This window comes from Silurus aristotelis, assembly GCF_946808225.1.
Source record: "Silurus aristotelis genome assembly, chromosome: 25".
NCBI lineage: Eukaryota > Metazoa > Chordata > Actinopteri > Siluriformes > Siluridae > Silurus > Silurus aristotelis.
Genome location: NC_139598.1, coordinates 5,341,739 through 5,360,494, shown reverse-complemented (window position 1 = coordinate 5,360,494; position 18,756 = coordinate 5,341,739). Strand labels below are relative to the sequence as shown.

General features: G+C 39.1%; 1 protein-coding gene across 15 annotated transcripts in view; it reads left to right on the top strand.

The window, feature by feature from the left end:
• eya1 (EYA transcriptional coactivator and phosphatase 1) overlaps positions 1 to 16,264 on the top strand; it is a 51,184-nt gene extending 34,920 nt beyond the window's left edge. For all 15 annotated transcript variants that reach the window (XM_083530276.1, XM_083530272.1, XM_083530279.1 and 12 more), the window contains 6 exons: positions 8,884 to 8,942; positions 9,126 to 9,286; positions 9,495 to 9,609; positions 9,795 to 9,916; positions 10,603 to 10,703; positions 13,437 to 16,264. In XM_083530276.1, the coding sequence (XP_083386402.1) occupies positions 8,884 to 8,942; positions 9,126 to 9,286; positions 9,495 to 9,609; positions 9,795 to 9,916; positions 10,603 to 10,703; positions 13,437 to 13,517 (639 nt within the window). In that variant the 3' untranslated portion in view covers positions 13,518 to 16,264. The remainder of the gene's footprint in view (positions 1 to 8,883; positions 8,943 to 9,125; positions 9,287 to 9,494; positions 9,610 to 9,794; positions 9,917 to 10,602; positions 10,704 to 13,436) is intronic.
• The last annotated feature ends 2,492 nt before the right edge of the window (positions 16,265 to 18,756 follow it).

Here is an 18,756-nt window from a genome sequence, read left to right as displayed (position 1 = left end):
GAAGTAGCCATGCGCGCACTTACGTTTTTTTGACACAGTTTTTATTTTTTTTAAAAGGCGAACACTGCGGAAAAGTTGTATTATTTTTTTAGGTTAAGGAATTCATCTAAACACAAGCGAACAGACTCGATCAGTGTAAACAACACCACAGCAGCTCTGTATTTATGGCTCTTTCGAAATGCATATGCTATATCTAATTTAGTCAGAGCCATAAAGGGAAACCCCGCTGCTATCGCACACCACACACACTCACGTGCGTGCGTGTTACTCAGAATAACCAAAGTATTAAGAATGTGCAGCAGATTATAGAATGTAATAATTATTAACTAATACAGTTTTATGACTTTTTAGATGTTTTTTTTTTTTGTTAACATGTGACTCTGGTGAATATAAAATGTTTTGTATTGACAATATATAGACAATAGACAACAATTATATAGACAATATAATCTGCTTAATTTTGTCTCCTGCAGTCCCAATTTTGCATTTGTGTATGTGTGTATGTGTGTGTGTGTGTGTGTGTGTGTGTGTGTGTGTGTGTGTGTGTGTGTGTGTGTGTGTGTGTGTGAGGCTAATCTTAAAGTGACAATGCAGAGGATTGGAATAAAAAAGAAAGAGGTCATGCCGAGCTACTCAGCAGGGATCAGTTACACACACACATACACGCACACGCACACACACACACACACACACGCACACACACACACACACACACACACACACACACACACACACACACACACACACACACACACACACATACAAGCCACTGAATAAACACAAACCCACGGCATATTGATCAACAGAATAAGCATTAATGTCCCTCTCGGCTATATGATAATAAATTGTGCAGAGAAACTGATCCACTTAATTATTAATATTTTACAAAGACAGGACAAATCCATAAAACACTCATCAGCAATATGATCTGGGTATTGATTAGATGTGCTGTTTTTTTTTTCTTCTTTTTTTGTAAAAGAAATTGATATATAAAGCCCAAATTAATTATTTAAATACATATATGAAAAAACTAATAGATAAGCAAACAAACAAATTATTTAATCAATTGTACTAATTAATAGTATTGCGAGATTTGCTATCTAAATAATTAATGTACATACATATTATTTACTTTTGTTTAACTGATTTTTTCTTAATGAACATATCATTACATGAGACAAATAGACAATAATATAAATAACAATGAAACTATGAGCTATGGGTTTGTGTTCGTTTTATGTATTTGCGTGTCTCTATCACCTTTTATATGCTTTATTTATTTATTTATTTATTTATTTATTTATTTATTTATTTATTTATTTATTTATTTATTATTTCTATTATCAGGCCACATCATTGTATCCCAGTCGCACATTACACTAAAAGCAACAAGATCTCACACCTTCCAAACGTCTGCTCCTCTACAAATCACCTGCAGTGTCGGATGAAGTGTCTGAGAGTGAAGCAAAGTGTGTGTTGGGATGAAAGCATTCCACTCGGTGTGTTTGAGTGTGTGTGTTGTGTGTGTGTGTGTGTGTGTGTGTGTGTGTGTGTGTGTGTGTGTGTGTGTGTGTGTGTGTGTGTGTGTTAGAAGATGTTAAGTGTGCATCTATACTGCTCTGCTCACTCTCTGCAGGGAAAAGTTAGTGGGTAAAAATAAGATAAGACCGCCTGTAGGACGGAGTTCCCTGCCCGAGCTGGGCATGGTTTAAATTAGAGACATGCTCACTCACACACACCCAGACACACACACACACTCACACACATACACATGCACAGAGGAAGATAGTGATGACATGGCAAAGCTATGACTCTTTCATTGTAACACAACAGTCGAGATCTGCAGTATTTGCTAAATGATGATGATGATGATGATTATGATGACGATTATTCATGTATGAATGTATGTATATACAGTACAGACCAAAAGTACACACCTTGTGTGTCCAAACTTTTGGTCTGTACTGTATATATATTATATATATTTGAAGAACCTGGAATTATATACATAACAAAAAAGTGAACTGAAAATGTGTCATATTGTAGGTTCTTCAAAGTAGGCATCAAGAGAATGCCAAGAGTGTGCAAAGCAGTAATCTAAGCAAAAGGTGGCTACTTTGAAGAACCTACAATATGAAATATTTTCAGTTGTTTCACACTTTTTTGTTATGTATATAATTCCACATGTGTTAATTCATAGTTTTGATGCCTTCAGTGTGACTCTACAATTTTCATAGTCATGAAAATAAAGAAAACTCTTTAAATGAGAAGGTGTGTCCAAACTTTTGGTCTGTACTGTATATATATATATATATATATATATATATATATATATATATATATATATATATATATATATATATATATATATATATATATTTTATATATATATTTTTATATATAAAATATTTTGCAAAAACACTTATATAATTAGCATTTATAATATGATTATTAATGTACAATAATATAGCATTTAAATTATTATTTATTTTTTGCCCTTAGCTATATGGACTATTAAATAATTTTTACTGCAACTTCTAGATGCAGCTCCTATATAGTTGAACTGCTCAATATTCAGAAGACGGGTTCGGGTTCGAGGCATTGCTGTGGTTTCTTTAGTCGAAACTCTGCGTGACCTGTGCTGCATCCTATTGTTCTCCCATAATTCCACAAAGTCTTTCGAGCTTATCAAAATAGAGGAGCAACTCTTTTGAAAGTGAAATAAGTCATTATCATAACTTTCCCTGCACTCACCGTGTGTGTGTGTGTGTGTGTGTGTGTGTGTATGTGTGTGTGTGTGTGTGTGTGTGTGTGTGTGTGTGTGTGTGTGTGTGTGTTTAGGCGCTGGATTTGACTCTGCGGATTTTAATGTGTGTTTTTTGTGTCTAGACATGGCAGCCCTCATGGGTCTGTTGGAAGGACTAAAGAGAGAAAGTAGAGCCTTCAAAAGGCGGCCCTGTCTATCTTCTCTCAACATGCCCCCCTTTTCCCATTTACACACACACACACACACACACACACACACACACACACACACACACACACACACACACACACACACACTCACACTCACACACACACACACACACACACACACACACACACACACACACACAATACAATACCCGTACCACATCATCACAGCTGGATAACACTGCAAGGTCGATGAGAAAACATTGCTAACAAATCCGTCATATAATGGCGATATGAAAATCCACATCTTGAGTGTGTATTATCCAGGTGCTCTATCAAACTCCTGCTTCTGTGTGAGAGGCTAAATAAATAAATTTTTTTGCTTGTCATTTAAATTGTAGGTAAAAAAAAAGATCAGATATTGAATTTGAAGGAGTGGGCATAAGGTTTTTTTCTCTTTAGTTGGTTAGTATGAAGAAGAAGAAAAAAAACACTCATGATACCCGTGTTTCCAATGAGATGTTTTGTGTATACGTGCCCGTGTGTGTTTAAATTCCACAACTATTCAAGCACGAATTGTGGATTGGAATGAAGTGGGTCTGAAGAACTTCCTTTGTTCTTTATATCCTGTATCTGACCCACAGGTAAGCTGTCTCGCTCTTTCTCGCTCTTGCCCTCCCTCCTTCTCTCCCTCCCTCTTTTACTCCTTTTGCCCTAACAGCACTTGGAGTGGGTGGGGTGATGGGTTGGTGAAGCTAAATTTCGGGGTCACGACCCCCCCCTTCCACACCCCCCCTTTAGAGATGACAGACTTTGCGAATGGAGTAGCGGCATTGAGAACCTGCGAACCGTGGCTCAGGCTTTTTCACATGGGGCCCGAGCTTGTAGACCCGGAGGAATGCCGTGATGACGGGCGTAATCGCTCACACTGCTCTTTTGTTACTCAGCTCGCTCACCTGAGGCAGAGAGACAGATCCAGAAGATGAGCCAGAAGCAAAAGCTAACGCTGCTTCAGGTCCATGAGTGTATATTAGACAATGGGAAATTGTGGAGAGAATCAGGCTTGAAATCTGAGACTGAATAGAGAATAAAGAATAAAAAAAAAATATTTTCATTAAAAAAAAAAAAAAGCTCAGAATCTAAACAGTATATGAATTATACAAATATATAAATCAGAATATGAATTAATGTGCTTTATAATGAAATTCTTCTACTTCTTGTTCCCATTATTATGTCCCTCAGATATGCAGGAACAATTGGTTTAACTATAAATCATAATCCATTGAGAATCGGAGTCTATAGGAAAAACAACATAAAATGTACAAAGAAAGAAAGAAAGAAAGAAAGAAAGAAAGAAAGAAAGAAAGAAAGAAAGAAAGAAAGAAAGAAAGAAAGAAAGAAAGAAAGAAAGAAAGAAAGAAAGAAAGAAAGAAAGAAAGAAAGAAAGAAAGAAAGAAAGAAAGAAAGAAAGAAAGATATGTGTCACAAGTTAGTGTTTACATAAGTCATAAGCATCAGCGGCTTCAGTTGAGACTCTTGTCTGGTTTGGGGTCCTTTTCCTCCTGTATGGGGAAGAAAATAAAAAAGGAGAGAAGGAGGCAAGCCAGCAAGAGTAATGCAAGACGGATGTTTTTAGGGCGAAAGGGAAAAGCCAGGTTTTTGTAGTTTGAAATAATCATTTTCTGCTCTTTTTGACGTACTGCAGCTCTCCTCTGAGCCGTCAGTAGCAAAAGTCCTTCCTCTGGCCAACAGGAAGAATCGGCCTGATTGCTTAATGACAGACGACAGAGGAACAAAGGAGCCTCTGATAGCCACTGTGAAAGAAAAAAAAAGCTTTCGCAGAGGCTGACCTGAAAGAGAGATAAAAAAAAACAGTGGATGAGAAACTGTTAGAAGGTGATTTTTTATGTGTTTATTTTAAAGTTTTGTTTCAAGCATGTGCATTTTCATTACGTCGTCTCTGTCTGTTAGGACAAGGCCGGCCAAATGCTTAAAAAAAAAGGAAAGAACAAGATGGGGGAGGGGGTGATGAATTAAACAGAAAGACAAATTGTTTGCTTAGGAAGTAATTACGTATGGGCCGTAGAGGAGGATCTTTGTACGGTGTACAGTAGGAACATGTGGAGCGAGTTAAATGGTGATGTAGTTTGTGAAGATCGCTGCTTAGAGAAGGAAGAGCCGAGGACAGGGCAAGAGCAGTGATTCCATTTGCACTTTTATTGTCTTTGCTTTCTCAGATGCAATCTACATTATCCAATTTCAGCTTTTTTTAAGGCGGTTTAGTAAATAATACTGTATGGACAAAACTATTGGGACTTTTTCAGCGATATGTGGTTATTCCCAAAACTGTTACAGGAGTTGTGTAGTACGCCCTTAGATTTAGTGTCATGCCCTTTAATTGAACTAGAAGACCTTAACTTGTTCCAGCATGACAATGCACATGTGCACATAGTGAGCTCCATGAAGATCTAGCTTATATGGATTGGAATGAAAGATCTTAAATGGCCTGCTATAGAGCTCTGACCTCAACCCTACTGAACACCCCAGGCCTCCTCACCTCACCCACACCGGTACCTGACTTTAAAAACACCCATGAATGAGCACGAATCTCCACAAGCACACTCCAAATTCTATTGGAGCATCTTCCCAGAATAGTGAGACTTATTATAACAGCAAAAAGGGACTTCATGTGAAATGGGATGTTCAAAAAACACATACTTGTCTTATGGTCAGGTTTCCACAAAATATAGCTAATCCTAGCCACTTCTCTAAAGGTAGCACTGCTAAGCATTCTTGTGGATTTTTTAGTTAGTTTGAGAACAAGTCCCAAATTTTAGTGTTACAAAATCATACATTTTAAATATATTCATTTATTTCTCCTAATGCTAGTTTTTTATGATACCTTCCCACTGAGGTAATTGTTATGTCTGGGAATTTGTTTATTTGTTATGTTATTAAATGAAAGCGAAGGTGGATTGCAGTTTTACATAACAGACATTTTGGAGTGTGGTTTTAGAGATCTGATTTGAACTCAGCGTTCCAATTCATCCCAAATGTATTCAATAGGCTTTATGTCAGATCTCTATCGTGAGCCATTTAAAAAACTTTCACTCCAAACCATGTAAACCATTTATTAATAGAGCTAGATTGTGCGCAGTGACATTGTCATGCTGGAACACGTTTGGCAAGTTCAAGTAAAGGGAAAATTTCCTACTATCACATTTAAAGACATCCCATACAAGTGTGTGCCTTAATCTTGAACAGTTCGGGGAAGAAGAACATATTTTAGGTGTCCCAAAACCCTTGTCCATATAGTGTGGTTGATGTTGCAACTAGTATAATGTCAACTAATATAATTTTAATTGGTATATTATTAATACAAAAATATGAATTACTACTGCCTATGCTCTGAAGAGTTATTAAAATGTTAACGTGTGTGTGTGTTCCCGTGGCTCTGCTTCAGTGCTAAATATGCACCACGGCCTGTTAAAGCACTTACCGCTCATTCATTCCTGCTCATTTAGGCTTAACAGTGTTTACGAGTGCATGTGAAGGACGAATAATGAGTCTCGTGAGTTTCTGTAAGACACTCAGCAGTCGACTGGTTTATGGGAAATCCCGCTGCTCGTGGTGATTATCGGAGGTTGCTTCGTTTTTTTCTTGGCTTCTTTTCTCTGTCCTTTTTTTTTTGCATCTTGTGGAGGCCTGCCAGTCTGCAGTGCAACATTTAATTGTGTGTACTTGTACTGTAAATAAATAAAACAGGAAGCGTAAGCATGCAGTGACTTCAACTTCATATAAAATTTTATATATTATTTCTAAAAATACTAATATACATTTTATTTTCCTAATTTGGGCCTCAGATGAAGCCTGTTTTAAAGTTATCATCATCTTATTTCTAGCTCTTTTTCTAGACATCATTCTCCCACCCGCGTTAATGATTTTTGCCTGTCTAAAGCTGCTGCTTCTCCCAATGACAAATTGGTACTTTGGAGAGTATTAAGGATCCATTGCTGAAACAGATTACACAAACAGCTCGAGCAGCTCCACTAGGCAGTCCATCTTCTGGACCCATAATGCTTCGGAAGTCTCCATGTGAGGTCACCCCCTCCCTCCGTCGCTCCCTCGCTCCCTCCATCTACCCGTTGTCCCTCCTCCCCTTTATCGGAGTCCACAGAGCCCTAGAGAGGAGCAGAAGGGCACTGGGTCAAAGTCTTTTCCTCTTTGGATCTGGAGACTCGCTGGGAGAGAAGGCCTGCATTAGAGCAAAAGGTTCTCGGGGTCAAGATTTTAATTCTGTTAGAGAACAGATGGTTTGAGTTTCTCGGCGCGTCGCCCCCCCACAAATCCAGGGAGATGAAAAATTTGTTCAGAGGGGAACCAATAAAATAAAAAAGGTTTACGGTCCAAAGCCCTCTTTTTACCCTTTGCCTGCTCTAGCATTAGCCAGGAATGCCGTAACATCAGCATTTGGCCAGGTTTGGATTGAGTTTAAACAAGGAAGTCCTTTGGTTCATGTGTTCTTCAGTGTCTTAACAAATAGAACTTAATTGAAAATAAAGGGGGAAAATAGGAAAAAGGAATTTACGAACCTCCAACAAAAATAATCATAAACTGTTCACATTCTGCTGATCGGCTGAAATAGGTCATTATCAAACTCCGAACAAGAATATAAAAGTCAGCTTGGCCTCAATTTAGTGCACATATTTATTTTAGTGTCTCAATTTTCATCCTCTAATGCGGCTGATTGTTGCAATCCAGTTTTTCCAAGCCATCTGAAATGTGTTGGATCCTATGGTCCAGGCACAACTCCCAAACATTCAAGTGCAGCAATGGGTGAGTGGGTGGGTGGGTTTGGTCGTGTGGATGGTGGTGGGTGGTGGGGGTGTAGGGGGTTTGGGGACTCCTATAAATGGAAAACTAATAACAGATTTTCGGTCTGCACTCTTTACAAAAAAATCGCCTCAGGCCATGCTGGTGTGTGGCTCGGCAGCAATCAGAGGTCATAATTTCATTGGCGGTTAGCATCAGGTTCAATTTTTCTAGTAGGTTACATTTAGCAGAAAGTCTGGTTTGTGTTAGAGTCAGTTTGGGAGCTGAGGAACTCGACGGCCTCTCCAAGAAAACAAAAGGAGCTCGGATGCACCGGTTATCCTGCAGATTGCATTTTAAGCACTGGCCTGAAACAATGCCTGTGCTATTATCCTTATCAAACTTCGATTATAGGTTTATGACATAAGATACATAAGTTCAATTTGCTCATCTAATCGCAAACATGATCAGGTGACCACATCATGCACCTATTTTTTTTTATCTGTTGCTCATCCTGGTTAAATCAATAAAGAAGCTTGCCAATGTATATTGTTAATTAATATCCAGGTATTGGTGGATCGTTTCCTTTGATTGCATTGGGCTTGTTATTTCTAATCCAGTCTCATCCCGCTGTCCCGACAAACATTGCACCTAATGCAGAAGCCAGACACCACTCAGAGACTAGCATAGCACGTATAAAGCAGCAATCATTATCGCAGCCAAGAAGAACTCGACGAGTAGATACGTGGCAAATGCCGGCAGCTTTGCTGTGTGTTTTCAAAGCCCCACCAATGTCGTCGGCGCTGATGTTTATCTAGCAATAGATGAAAAAAGCATTAAGCTCTTCCCTCTAGTTCTAGTGGCTACACCCTCAGTCCCCTGATGACTGTGTTTATTTGTATTAAGATCGAGCAGGTGGGGTGGACAGGGGGGTCGAAGGGGACTGGGTTTGAGCCTGGAAGTGGTTTTGTGCCATGATTTTCTGCTTTCCGCCCTGAGCTCTAGGCTTCAAAATGAGAATTCCACAGTTGTTGACATTACTCACTTTGCATGGATTCGAGCTGCCAAATCGCACCCAGTTTCACACGTGCAAGCCATTAATCAAAATCGGCCTACTTTAATTCGGACTGTCTTCTTTTTTTTTTTTTTTTTTTTTAGGAGTGTGATCAAGTCCACATTGACGACGTGTCCTCCGATGACAACGGTCAAGATCTGAGGTAAAGCTAGTATTCTGATCAGAAGATCCAAAAGGACTATGTATGTCTATGTACAGAGCTTATATATTGAAAAAAAAGGTCTAGTTTTTTCAGACATCAAATATCGTCTAGACCGATAGACTACATTTGTGCATTTTGTGCGTTCTCAACCCAATCTGAAACAAATTTGTGTCTATTTTATAGCACGTACAACTTCAGTACAGATGGCTTCCATGCTGCGGCCACCAGTGCCAACCTGTGCTTGGCGACTGGCGTGAGGGGAGGAGTGGACTGGATGAGAAAACTGGCCTTCCGCTACAGACGAGTAAAAGAAATTTACACCACCTACAAAAACAACGTCGGAGGTAATTCTGCAATAAAAAAAAGCTTCGCAAATTGCTTGGTTGCAAGGAGGGGAAAAGAAGGGAATGAAAATGTGTATCAACAAAAACACTCAAAAGTTTTTTTTTTTCCACTGAGCATCAAAATTGGGTGGGGGCTAAATTTTGCAAATTTCTCGAGTTGTTTGCAAAAACGGGCCAACTCAAACAAAGCTTTCTGCTGTTTTTTCAGGACTGCTGGGTCCAGCCAAAAGGGAGGCCTGGCTGCAACTGAGAGCAGAAATTGAAGCTTTGACAGATTCCTGGTTAACACTGGCACTGAAAGCACTAACATTAATCCACTCAAGGTAAGGTAAAATTATTTGAAATGCAAATACATAAATATAAAGAAAAAAAATCACGGAACACTACCAAGCTATACGTTCCCAAATTTAGGACTTTATATTGTTTGGAAACAGTTATAGAGTCACTTAATGATGACCAGATTAGCCAGTGTTTTTGAAAAATGTTTTTTTTTCTGCTCCAATTCCAGGTCAAATTGCGTGAACATTTTAGTGACCACTACGCAGCTCATCCCTGCCCTCGCAAAAGTGCTGCTCTATGGACTGGGAATAGTATTTCCGATCGAGAATATTTATAGCGCTACGAAAATAGGTGAGTGATCGCTCCTCTACCTGCGGCTTCCTGTGAGCCGAACAATCACGATATTATGTTATTATGTGTAAACACCAGGAGACGGAAGAGCAGGATTGGTTTAGGCTGCAGAAGGGGGCGGACACACGAGAGGTTTGAAGTCGGTTTCTAAGGAAAAGGCCTAATCAGGCTAGGATTATTTTCTTGGAGCTGGGCCTCTGTTTTTTTTTTCTTTTTTTTTTTTTTTTTGGGGGCCTGCATATGAAACCACTTCGGCAAATTTATGTCATTCCACACGGACATTTTTTCCCCGTCCCCCCCACCCCCTTCATTCCTGCCTCCGCTTCTTCAAATGCAAAATAAACTCTAGGCATGGAGTCCATGGGTTTTTTTAGGCCATCCCAGAGCAGAGACGGTTCTGGTTGCAGGGTCTGCATGCCTCCCTAAACTCTGGCATTAGCATGCGAGGCTGATTTAGCTCGTTAAACTCCATTTGTCCCAGGTTTAGGGAGGAGAAAGACACACTTAATGCTTTTCAGGCCTTTTATCTGGGCATTGATCTTATCGAATCCCCCAAGCTACAGCTAAGTGTTTACACTGGGTAATTTTGTGTAACTTATTGCGTATTTAGAGAGCTCTCTACAAAAAGGGCTGGCTCTCAGACGCGTTTGGAAGCACTAAAACTTGTTTCTGTTCCTCTTCCGCAGGCAAAGAGAGCTGCTTCGAGCGAGTAATTCAAAGGTTCGGGAGGAAAGTTGTTTATGTGGTGGTGGGCGACGGAGTCGAAGAGGAGCAGAGCTCCAAAAAGGTAAACGAGAAAGCCTTTACTCGACCCCACCCCTCTTCCATCTTTCACTTTCGTCCATTTATTCCCCAAAATCCCACTGGCGCAAGGAGAAAATAGCTTCCACAATTGGATCAGCACTGACAGCTCGAGTGTAAAAAGGGGGCGAGATGGCATAATTACACATTGCCGAGCTGAGCTGATGCAGCATGAATGCATGTAACGCTAGACAAGTCCTTTCAGGCATGAGCGAGAGAGCGGCCCATAAACAGAGCATGCGTTAAAGAAGCTTACAGCTTTGTTTGATGAAATGTGGGATGTTTTTTTTTTCTTCTCTTGCTGCGGGTTGAAGACTAGGGAACGGCTCGGCTGCCAGAGCCTTTTGATGTGTTGTACGACACGGCGCAGTAGCAGCCGGGTCTTGTACTTGTTCTCGTCTGCTCTGTTCAAAGGAGGATTTGAAGGATTTATGTTACCTGCTGACTGTCTAAAAGCCCTTTTGTGCACCGAGTTTCTGCCAAGCTTTTTTTTCATGTAGAACTCGATGCTCTGACCATAAAACCGCAAAAGACGAAGATATTCATTAGCTAATTAATTACCTGGGGGAAACAAACACATTATCATGACAGCTAAGAAACAGATCCAGAAGGTGAAGCTGCATGTTGACACTCTGCTTCATTATATCCTGCCAAGTATTCAGTTGCATGTTGTCGATTCGAGATGCGAGGAATGTGTTAACACGGCATTGTCTTTTTTTTTCTCCCCCTCTAGTTGTTTGTCTGTTGTGATTCAGTGAAAAAGAATCTCTATTTGCAATCAGAACAGTGTGAGACTAATAGAAGGATGTCAAGAGTTTTGTTGTTTGTTTTTTCCTTCTTTTGTTCACTTAAATAATTCCCAAAACAGTCCCGCGCTGCCTAATATCCCAGCTAAGGTGAAGGAGATAGCATCTCCGCCTTTTAAAAACTTAAAAGCAAAAGAGAATTTACAAAACAAAACAAAAAAAAGAAAGAAAGAACGAAAAAAAGTCTTTTAAGGGTCAGTGCAAGCTCCTCTAAGCGGAACATATGCCTGAGAGAATCTCTACTGTTGATAAGAGGCAGTAATGGAAGCACTGAAGACTCCTGACAAGCTTCTTTCATTCTCGCAGACTCATATTTCTCCCAGAGTCTCTCGGAGAACAAAGCCTCATTCGCAACGCTGTGTTCAGGGTAGTTCGGGCCGTACAGTACATTCATATTCCTTTTCCCAGTAGGACTTGATTTAAAAAAAAAAAAGGAAAAAGTCATTGAGAGTGCAAGAAATGTTGTCAATTCTTTACATTACAAATTATATGTTTAAAGCCTTTAAATAAAAGAAATGCAGCTATAAATACATAATAAAAGGAAAATTTGGCAAAATTCTTACTTCTTAATTGCACCAAAACACTTTAAATACATTTCAAGCTTAACTTAAACAGCTTCACACTTAAGATTTTTGCTGCTTTTTGTTTTTTGGACACCAACCTTCTCCAGCTAAATGTGGTTCTTCCTCAAACTGGTTCTGCAAAGCTGGAAGCCCACAATTGTAAAGCCTTTGTATGCAGTAGCATTAAAACATTTTTTCTTTTTATTTGAACAAGGAGACCCAAACCTGTTCCAGCATGACAATGCACCTGTGCACAAAGCAAGCTCCATGAAGATATGGTTTACATGGGTTGGGTTGGAGTGGTAGATCTAAAGTGGCCTGCCATAGAGTGCTGACCTCAACCCTGTTAAAAAAAAATTGCACTTCAGGCCTCCTGACCTCACCTACATCAGAACCTGACTTTACTAACACGTAGCTTAATGAGCACAAATCTTGAGAAGCACACTCCAAAATCTAGTGAAGCATCTTCCCAAACGAGTGAAAGTTATTGTAACAGCAAATAGGGAATAATTGTGGAATGGGATGTTCAAAAAGCATATGAATCTTATAATCACATATAGCTAGAATAGTTGAATATCCCAATACTTTTGTTGAAGCTAGCTGATTGAAATAGCTAGCCTAAATTTCATTCGTTAGCTGTCCAAATATAAAATTTGGAGATTTATTTTTTGATAAAAAATAAATCTGTCTATCTATTTATGTTGCATAAAATACATGTTTACTAGCTACCGATCAGAAAAATGCTTTTTGTCTCTTTATAGTTACCATTGATGTTGTAATATGACTAGCTGACAAGTCCCAAAGATTCCTTGGAAATGTGCTGACTGGAGACCCCTTCTGTATAGACCGATCAGGCGTAACATTATGACCACCTGCCTAATATTGTTTTGGTCTCCCTTTTGCTGCGAAAACAGTCCAGACCTGTCGAGCATTACCAGCAGTTAACTTCTTCAGCAATTTGAGCTACAGTAGCTTGTCTGCTGGATTGAACTACATGGGCCAACCTTTACTCCTTACATGCATCAATGAGCCATTGCCGCCCAAATCTTCCTGCTTCCAACACAATAACTTTGAAGACAAAATGTTCACTTGCTGCCTAATATACCCACCCACTAACAGATGTCATGATGAAGAGATCTTGTTTGTCCCTGTTAATTATAAGTCCCTGTAAAGTTGTGAGTTGTTGCTATAGAAACCTATTAAGGAATTCTCTCAATGCTGCTGCTATAGAAAATAAATCAGCTCTTACTGACCAAGTCGAGAGTCAAGTGTATGAATTGATTGTAAACTTTTTTTTTCCTTAGTAAAATGCTCATGCATTTTTCCCTCTCTTTTTTTTTCTTTCTTTAGCACAACATGCCCTTCTGGAGGATCTCCAGTCATTCGGACCTCATGGCTCTTCATCACGCGCTGGATCTGGAGTACTTGTAGCACTGTGACGTCCTCACCTCTGCATTTTCTCCTCAGCACGGGCCGACCCTCAGAACGTTAACACACTTAAACGGAGGAAAAGAAAACAAAAAGGACATCAACACGCGAATGGAAATCGGCCCGTACCTCGTCTTAACCCTGAATTCGTCTCGGCCCTCGGTGGAACGAGCGCTCGAACGGAAGGACTGCGATTTTTTTTACGACGCTGCGGGTTACTGTGAATTGACTCGGCTTCCTTTTCTGTGTAAAGAAAAAAAGCCGTCAGAATGTTTTACAGATTTTTTTTTGTTCTTAAACTCTGCAAGGGTTCACACCTGTGAGGAAAGATCTACCGACGTCGCTTTTTTTTCCGGCTCTCACCGAGACTCCTCTGAGCTTCAGAATAATTTCAACTCTTCTCGTTTCTCGAATCCACTACGCCGGATATCTTACGCTTCTAATTTATCTAAACCGGAGACTTTGTTCGAGATCCGCCAGCTTCCTGCGAGAGACCTCTAGCCCTGTTTTTTTCAAGTTGTTTCTCGCCATGCAAATAGAGTACCTAGATTTCTGAGAAGACATTTATGGAGAAGGAGAAAAAAAGGATTTTCTAATAATTTAAGGAAAACAAACGACAGACTTTATCCTGCATTTGCTCAGACAATCAAACGTGTACAGAATATGGCGGGTTTTTTTGTTTTTCAGTTTTTTTTGGCGTGTGTATATTTTTAATCACTGGACTATTCCTCCTTGCTTTACATTAGCTACAGTTCAGTGCTTTTTTTTCTTTCGTTCATGGAAGTACACTAAGGCAGGAGTGCACACACACACACACACACACACACACACACACACCACACGCAAAAAAAAAAGTGTGCAGGGCCTACAAGTGTTGCTTAATGTTAAAGATTAAAAAAAAAAACATTGTCATGACCAAAAGCATGGATGTCAAGTGTCAATAATTTCGTATTTTGTTTACGGATTTATTGATGATTCGTTTTTTTTTTTCCTCCCTCGCTGGTCAAAGTTTCTGTATTTATTCACAGAACCTCAGTAGCATTTTATCTGGAAAAAAATAATAATAATTACACATATTTATGGGATTACACACATCGCAATGTTCAAAGCGAATGTCAAGTTGTGAGGTAAGCGCGTGTACTTTGTGTGTACATAAAAAAAAAAAAAAAAAGGCATTTAGGCCTCAAACCTACTCCACGATATTTCAAGGTTTTGTTATATTTTGTACTGGCACTAAAGCAGAAACTCTTGTACATTACGTGTAATTTTTTTGTATGAAGTAGTCTTTTTCATTTAGATTTTTTTTTTCTCGGAAATGATGTCGCTGTAGAAATTCTTCATAGTGCTTAGTTAAATAAGACTGTGGACTTGGGAAACTTTAATGCTCTAAAGACTGTAAGAAAGCCACTACACACACACACACACACACACACACACACACACACACACACACACACACACAAACACACACAATGACGCGAAGGGGTCAAGAACACACCCGCGTTACCGACTGTGAATTTCTTTAGCAGGAATTGAATCTTGTGTGTGAGTTTCTGACCGGTATCTGCTCCGTCGTCAGTGTTGCTTCATTCCTGCAGGTGAAGTGTTCTACTGCCCCTTCTACCCTATCCCTCTCTACAACCTACCCCTTCCACTCCGGTCCCGATCGAAAATACACTCCTTTAGCCCCAAATCTACACTTCTATCTAATATCAGCTCATTAAATCAACCCATACACACCCACCCAACCTTAATACTTTCCCACCCATCCTACCTCCATTCTACCGCTTTAACAATACCAAACCTAAATTTGCCCCATTTTCTCTTTCATATATATTCTGCCAGTTTCATCAACCCTTTTCCCACACCACACCATGATCGTCTCCGTTACTGTCCACCTACTACTACTACTACACTACTGTTCCACCTCACTTCTACCCTCCCCTCACATCAGTTCTAACCCTTTATCCTCCACCCCACCTTAATTCTACCCATTTAACACTACCCAACCCCAAATCTGCCCCATACATCCATAAAAAAATCTGTCCATTTATTCTAGCTCTTCACCTTCTCCCAGCTCAATTCTACCAATTTACCCTCTACTCCTTCCTAATTCTATTTATTTCACACTACTAAAACCTTAACCTGCCCCATTCCAAATATAATTTCTTTCCAATAAATCTACCCCTTCACCTCCATCCCATTTCAATTCTACCACTTTACCATCCACCCCATCTCAATTCTACCACTTTAACACTACCAAAACCTAAATTTGCCGCATCCCCCATCTAAAATCTGTTTATTTAATCTACTCCTTTATTGCCATCCCACCTCAATCCTACCCCTTTACCCTCTATCCCACCTCAATTCTTGACTTTCACCCTCCACCCATCCCCAATTCCACTCCTTTAACACCAACAAAACTCAAATCCAACCCTCCTTTCATGCCCCTGTTACACTTTGCCCATTAACTAAATCTCTTACCCCCTCCACCACCCACCAGGTAACACATATTGCTGCTAGTTCATGGTCATATTAGATGGGAGATGTTTTATACAGTAAGCTTTTTTACTATAATAAATATTGCAATCATAATGCAAACTGGAAAAACATTGACGTGGGCCTCGTCGTGAACACACAAATATCTGTTGTGTATGGAAAAAAAATGTACAGATGATTTTTTTTGGACATTATTATTTGATTGTGTTTAAATTAATAAAAAAAACATTGATTTGTGAACTGGTACACACCCTCATGTCCTCTGTGTATACTTCTTTATTTGTGTGATGGATCACTTCTGGGATGTGAGATCTGAGAGCTGATGGGGTGTACTGTACATGTTTCTTACTAAATGGTATTTAGGAATTATTTAAGGAATTACACATAGCAGGAAAAGAGTAAGGCCAAGGAGGAGGTTAATGGATTTGGTGAGGGAAGACATGCCGGTAGTTGGTTTGAAAGAGGCAGATGTAGAGGACAGGGGGGTATGGAGACGGATGATCTGCTGTGGCGACCCCTAATGGGAGAAGCCGAAAAAAGAAGAAGAAGACATAGCGGGGTGTCAATTACTGTAAAGGTGGTAGGGTTGTCATGAGGCTGGACAAGAAAGCAGTTGTGGACAATAAAAGTGGTGCTCCAGGGGCACTGTGTAATGGCGGACCCTGCACTCTGACCCCAGCTTCTGGGATATACTAAAAAAGATTTTCACTGTGCTGCAATGTACATTTGACAAGTATAAAGCACCTTTCTTTTTTATTCTTCTGTGTACTTCACTACATTTTAGGAAAATATACTATTCCTCCCTACTTAGGTGACTACATAACAGACATTGAATAAGAACTTGAAAGAATACAAGTGTAACCTCAACTGGAGTTTTTTTGAAGAAAGGGTTCTTTCAATGTATGTCTGTAACTAAAGAAACCTAAATAAAAAGGTCTGCAGGAGAATAAAACATTGAGCTGCATCTTTTACATATACATTATTTAGAAACATAGATTGTGGGCACCTGATCACAGGATATGTGAACACCATCTTTGGTCAGCTATAAGTCCAGATACAGCTGATGTTCTCAATAAGGCTGTGACCAATTAGATTTTTTCATGCTTTGGTATCATTAACTCAACTCCCCAATACACACTTTAGATGCAATATGTCTAAATGTGAGGCTGTGTTACAAAAAGTGTTGTGGATTCAAATTATTGAAATTGAAAAAAAACTGGCAGCGAAGCAAAAGAACATGGAAAAGCTACAGTAACATGGAGAATGGTGTTGAAAAAAAGTAGTCCTGCTAGCGAGCCACTATAAAGAGATTTATGACACGCTGAAAAGATTTCTCGGCCAGTCATCCACCATTGTAGCTAAAACGGACGTTTTTTGGTGCTATTTTTAAAACTTTTTCGTCCCACTGTAACTGGGCTGTGTACAGTACAGGTTGCACAATCAGCTCAATTTCTCATTTTTATACAAAGGAAATTTAGTTTAAGTTTCGTTCTTTTTCATTTTTTCAGTACAAAAAGTGCAAAAATATTCTGACCGAGTGAAAAATAAAAGCAAAAAATTTAATTTCTTTTTAATAAAAGTAGTCTAAACTTTTACCTGATTATATCACATCTCTCTATAATTTATTACTTATAGTGCACTATACATTTCTTTGATGAATACTTCTTTTAATACTGTTACATGCATTAGCAATTGCATTAACAAACCCCTTCCACATATGGTAAACAAATCTTTTTGTAGACTTTTCTAGCGGTGAAGAAATAATTACCCGATTAAACATTCACATAATCTTGTTTTTTTGGCTGTCATTGTTGCTGTTTAAAGCAATTAGTAGAAAGAAAACCCTAATACATACAATGCAAGTCAAGTCTTAAAAGCTGGTTGTATACGTAGTCAAACGAAACATACACACTATATGAACAACATGTATTGGAAAAAACTGACATGTCCAGTCATACCACAATTTTGGAGAAACACAGTTGTATAGGACGTCTTTGAATGAGGTATATAAACCTTTCCTTTTACTTGAACTATGAGACCAAAACCTTTTCCAGCATGACAATGCCCCTGTGCACAAAGCATGCACTGTGAAGCAATAGTTTACATGGATTGGAGTGAAAGATCTTGAATGACCTTCTTTAGAGCTCTGACCTCATCCCTATTGTAAACTTGTAGGATGAACTGGAACGCTGACTGCACCCCAGGCCTTCTCACATTACATTAATACTTGACTTTACTAACACCCAATGTGTAAATGAGCACAAATCTCCACAAGCACATTTCAAAATGTAGTGGAACATCCTCCCAGTTAATGTAGGAATGTTATAAAAGCAAATGGTTAGTAAATGTGAAATGACACATTTAAAATGCACATATTGATTTTATAGTCAGGTGTCCACAAACTTTTGTCTATTTAGGGCACATTTATGTTATAAAGAAAAAAGTCACACATTATTCAATCTGTTTTTGATGCTAAAAAACGGCGCCTCCCGTTAGCAGCTCTCTCTCTTTCTGAATGTTGGTAACCTTTTGTTATTTTTAGGGAGGTTTTGAAAGCCAAAAATGCTGCTAATTGAAATTTCAAATTACACCACGGCCAAGTTTCTTTTGCGCAAAACCCCCTTGAGCTTCTTTGTGCATTTTCAAAAAAAAAAAAAAAAAAAAGAAAAGAAAAGAAAAATCCTTGAACCCCACGTTGCCCACGTTCGTTTAAATAACGCACAAGAAATATTTATGAGCCTGA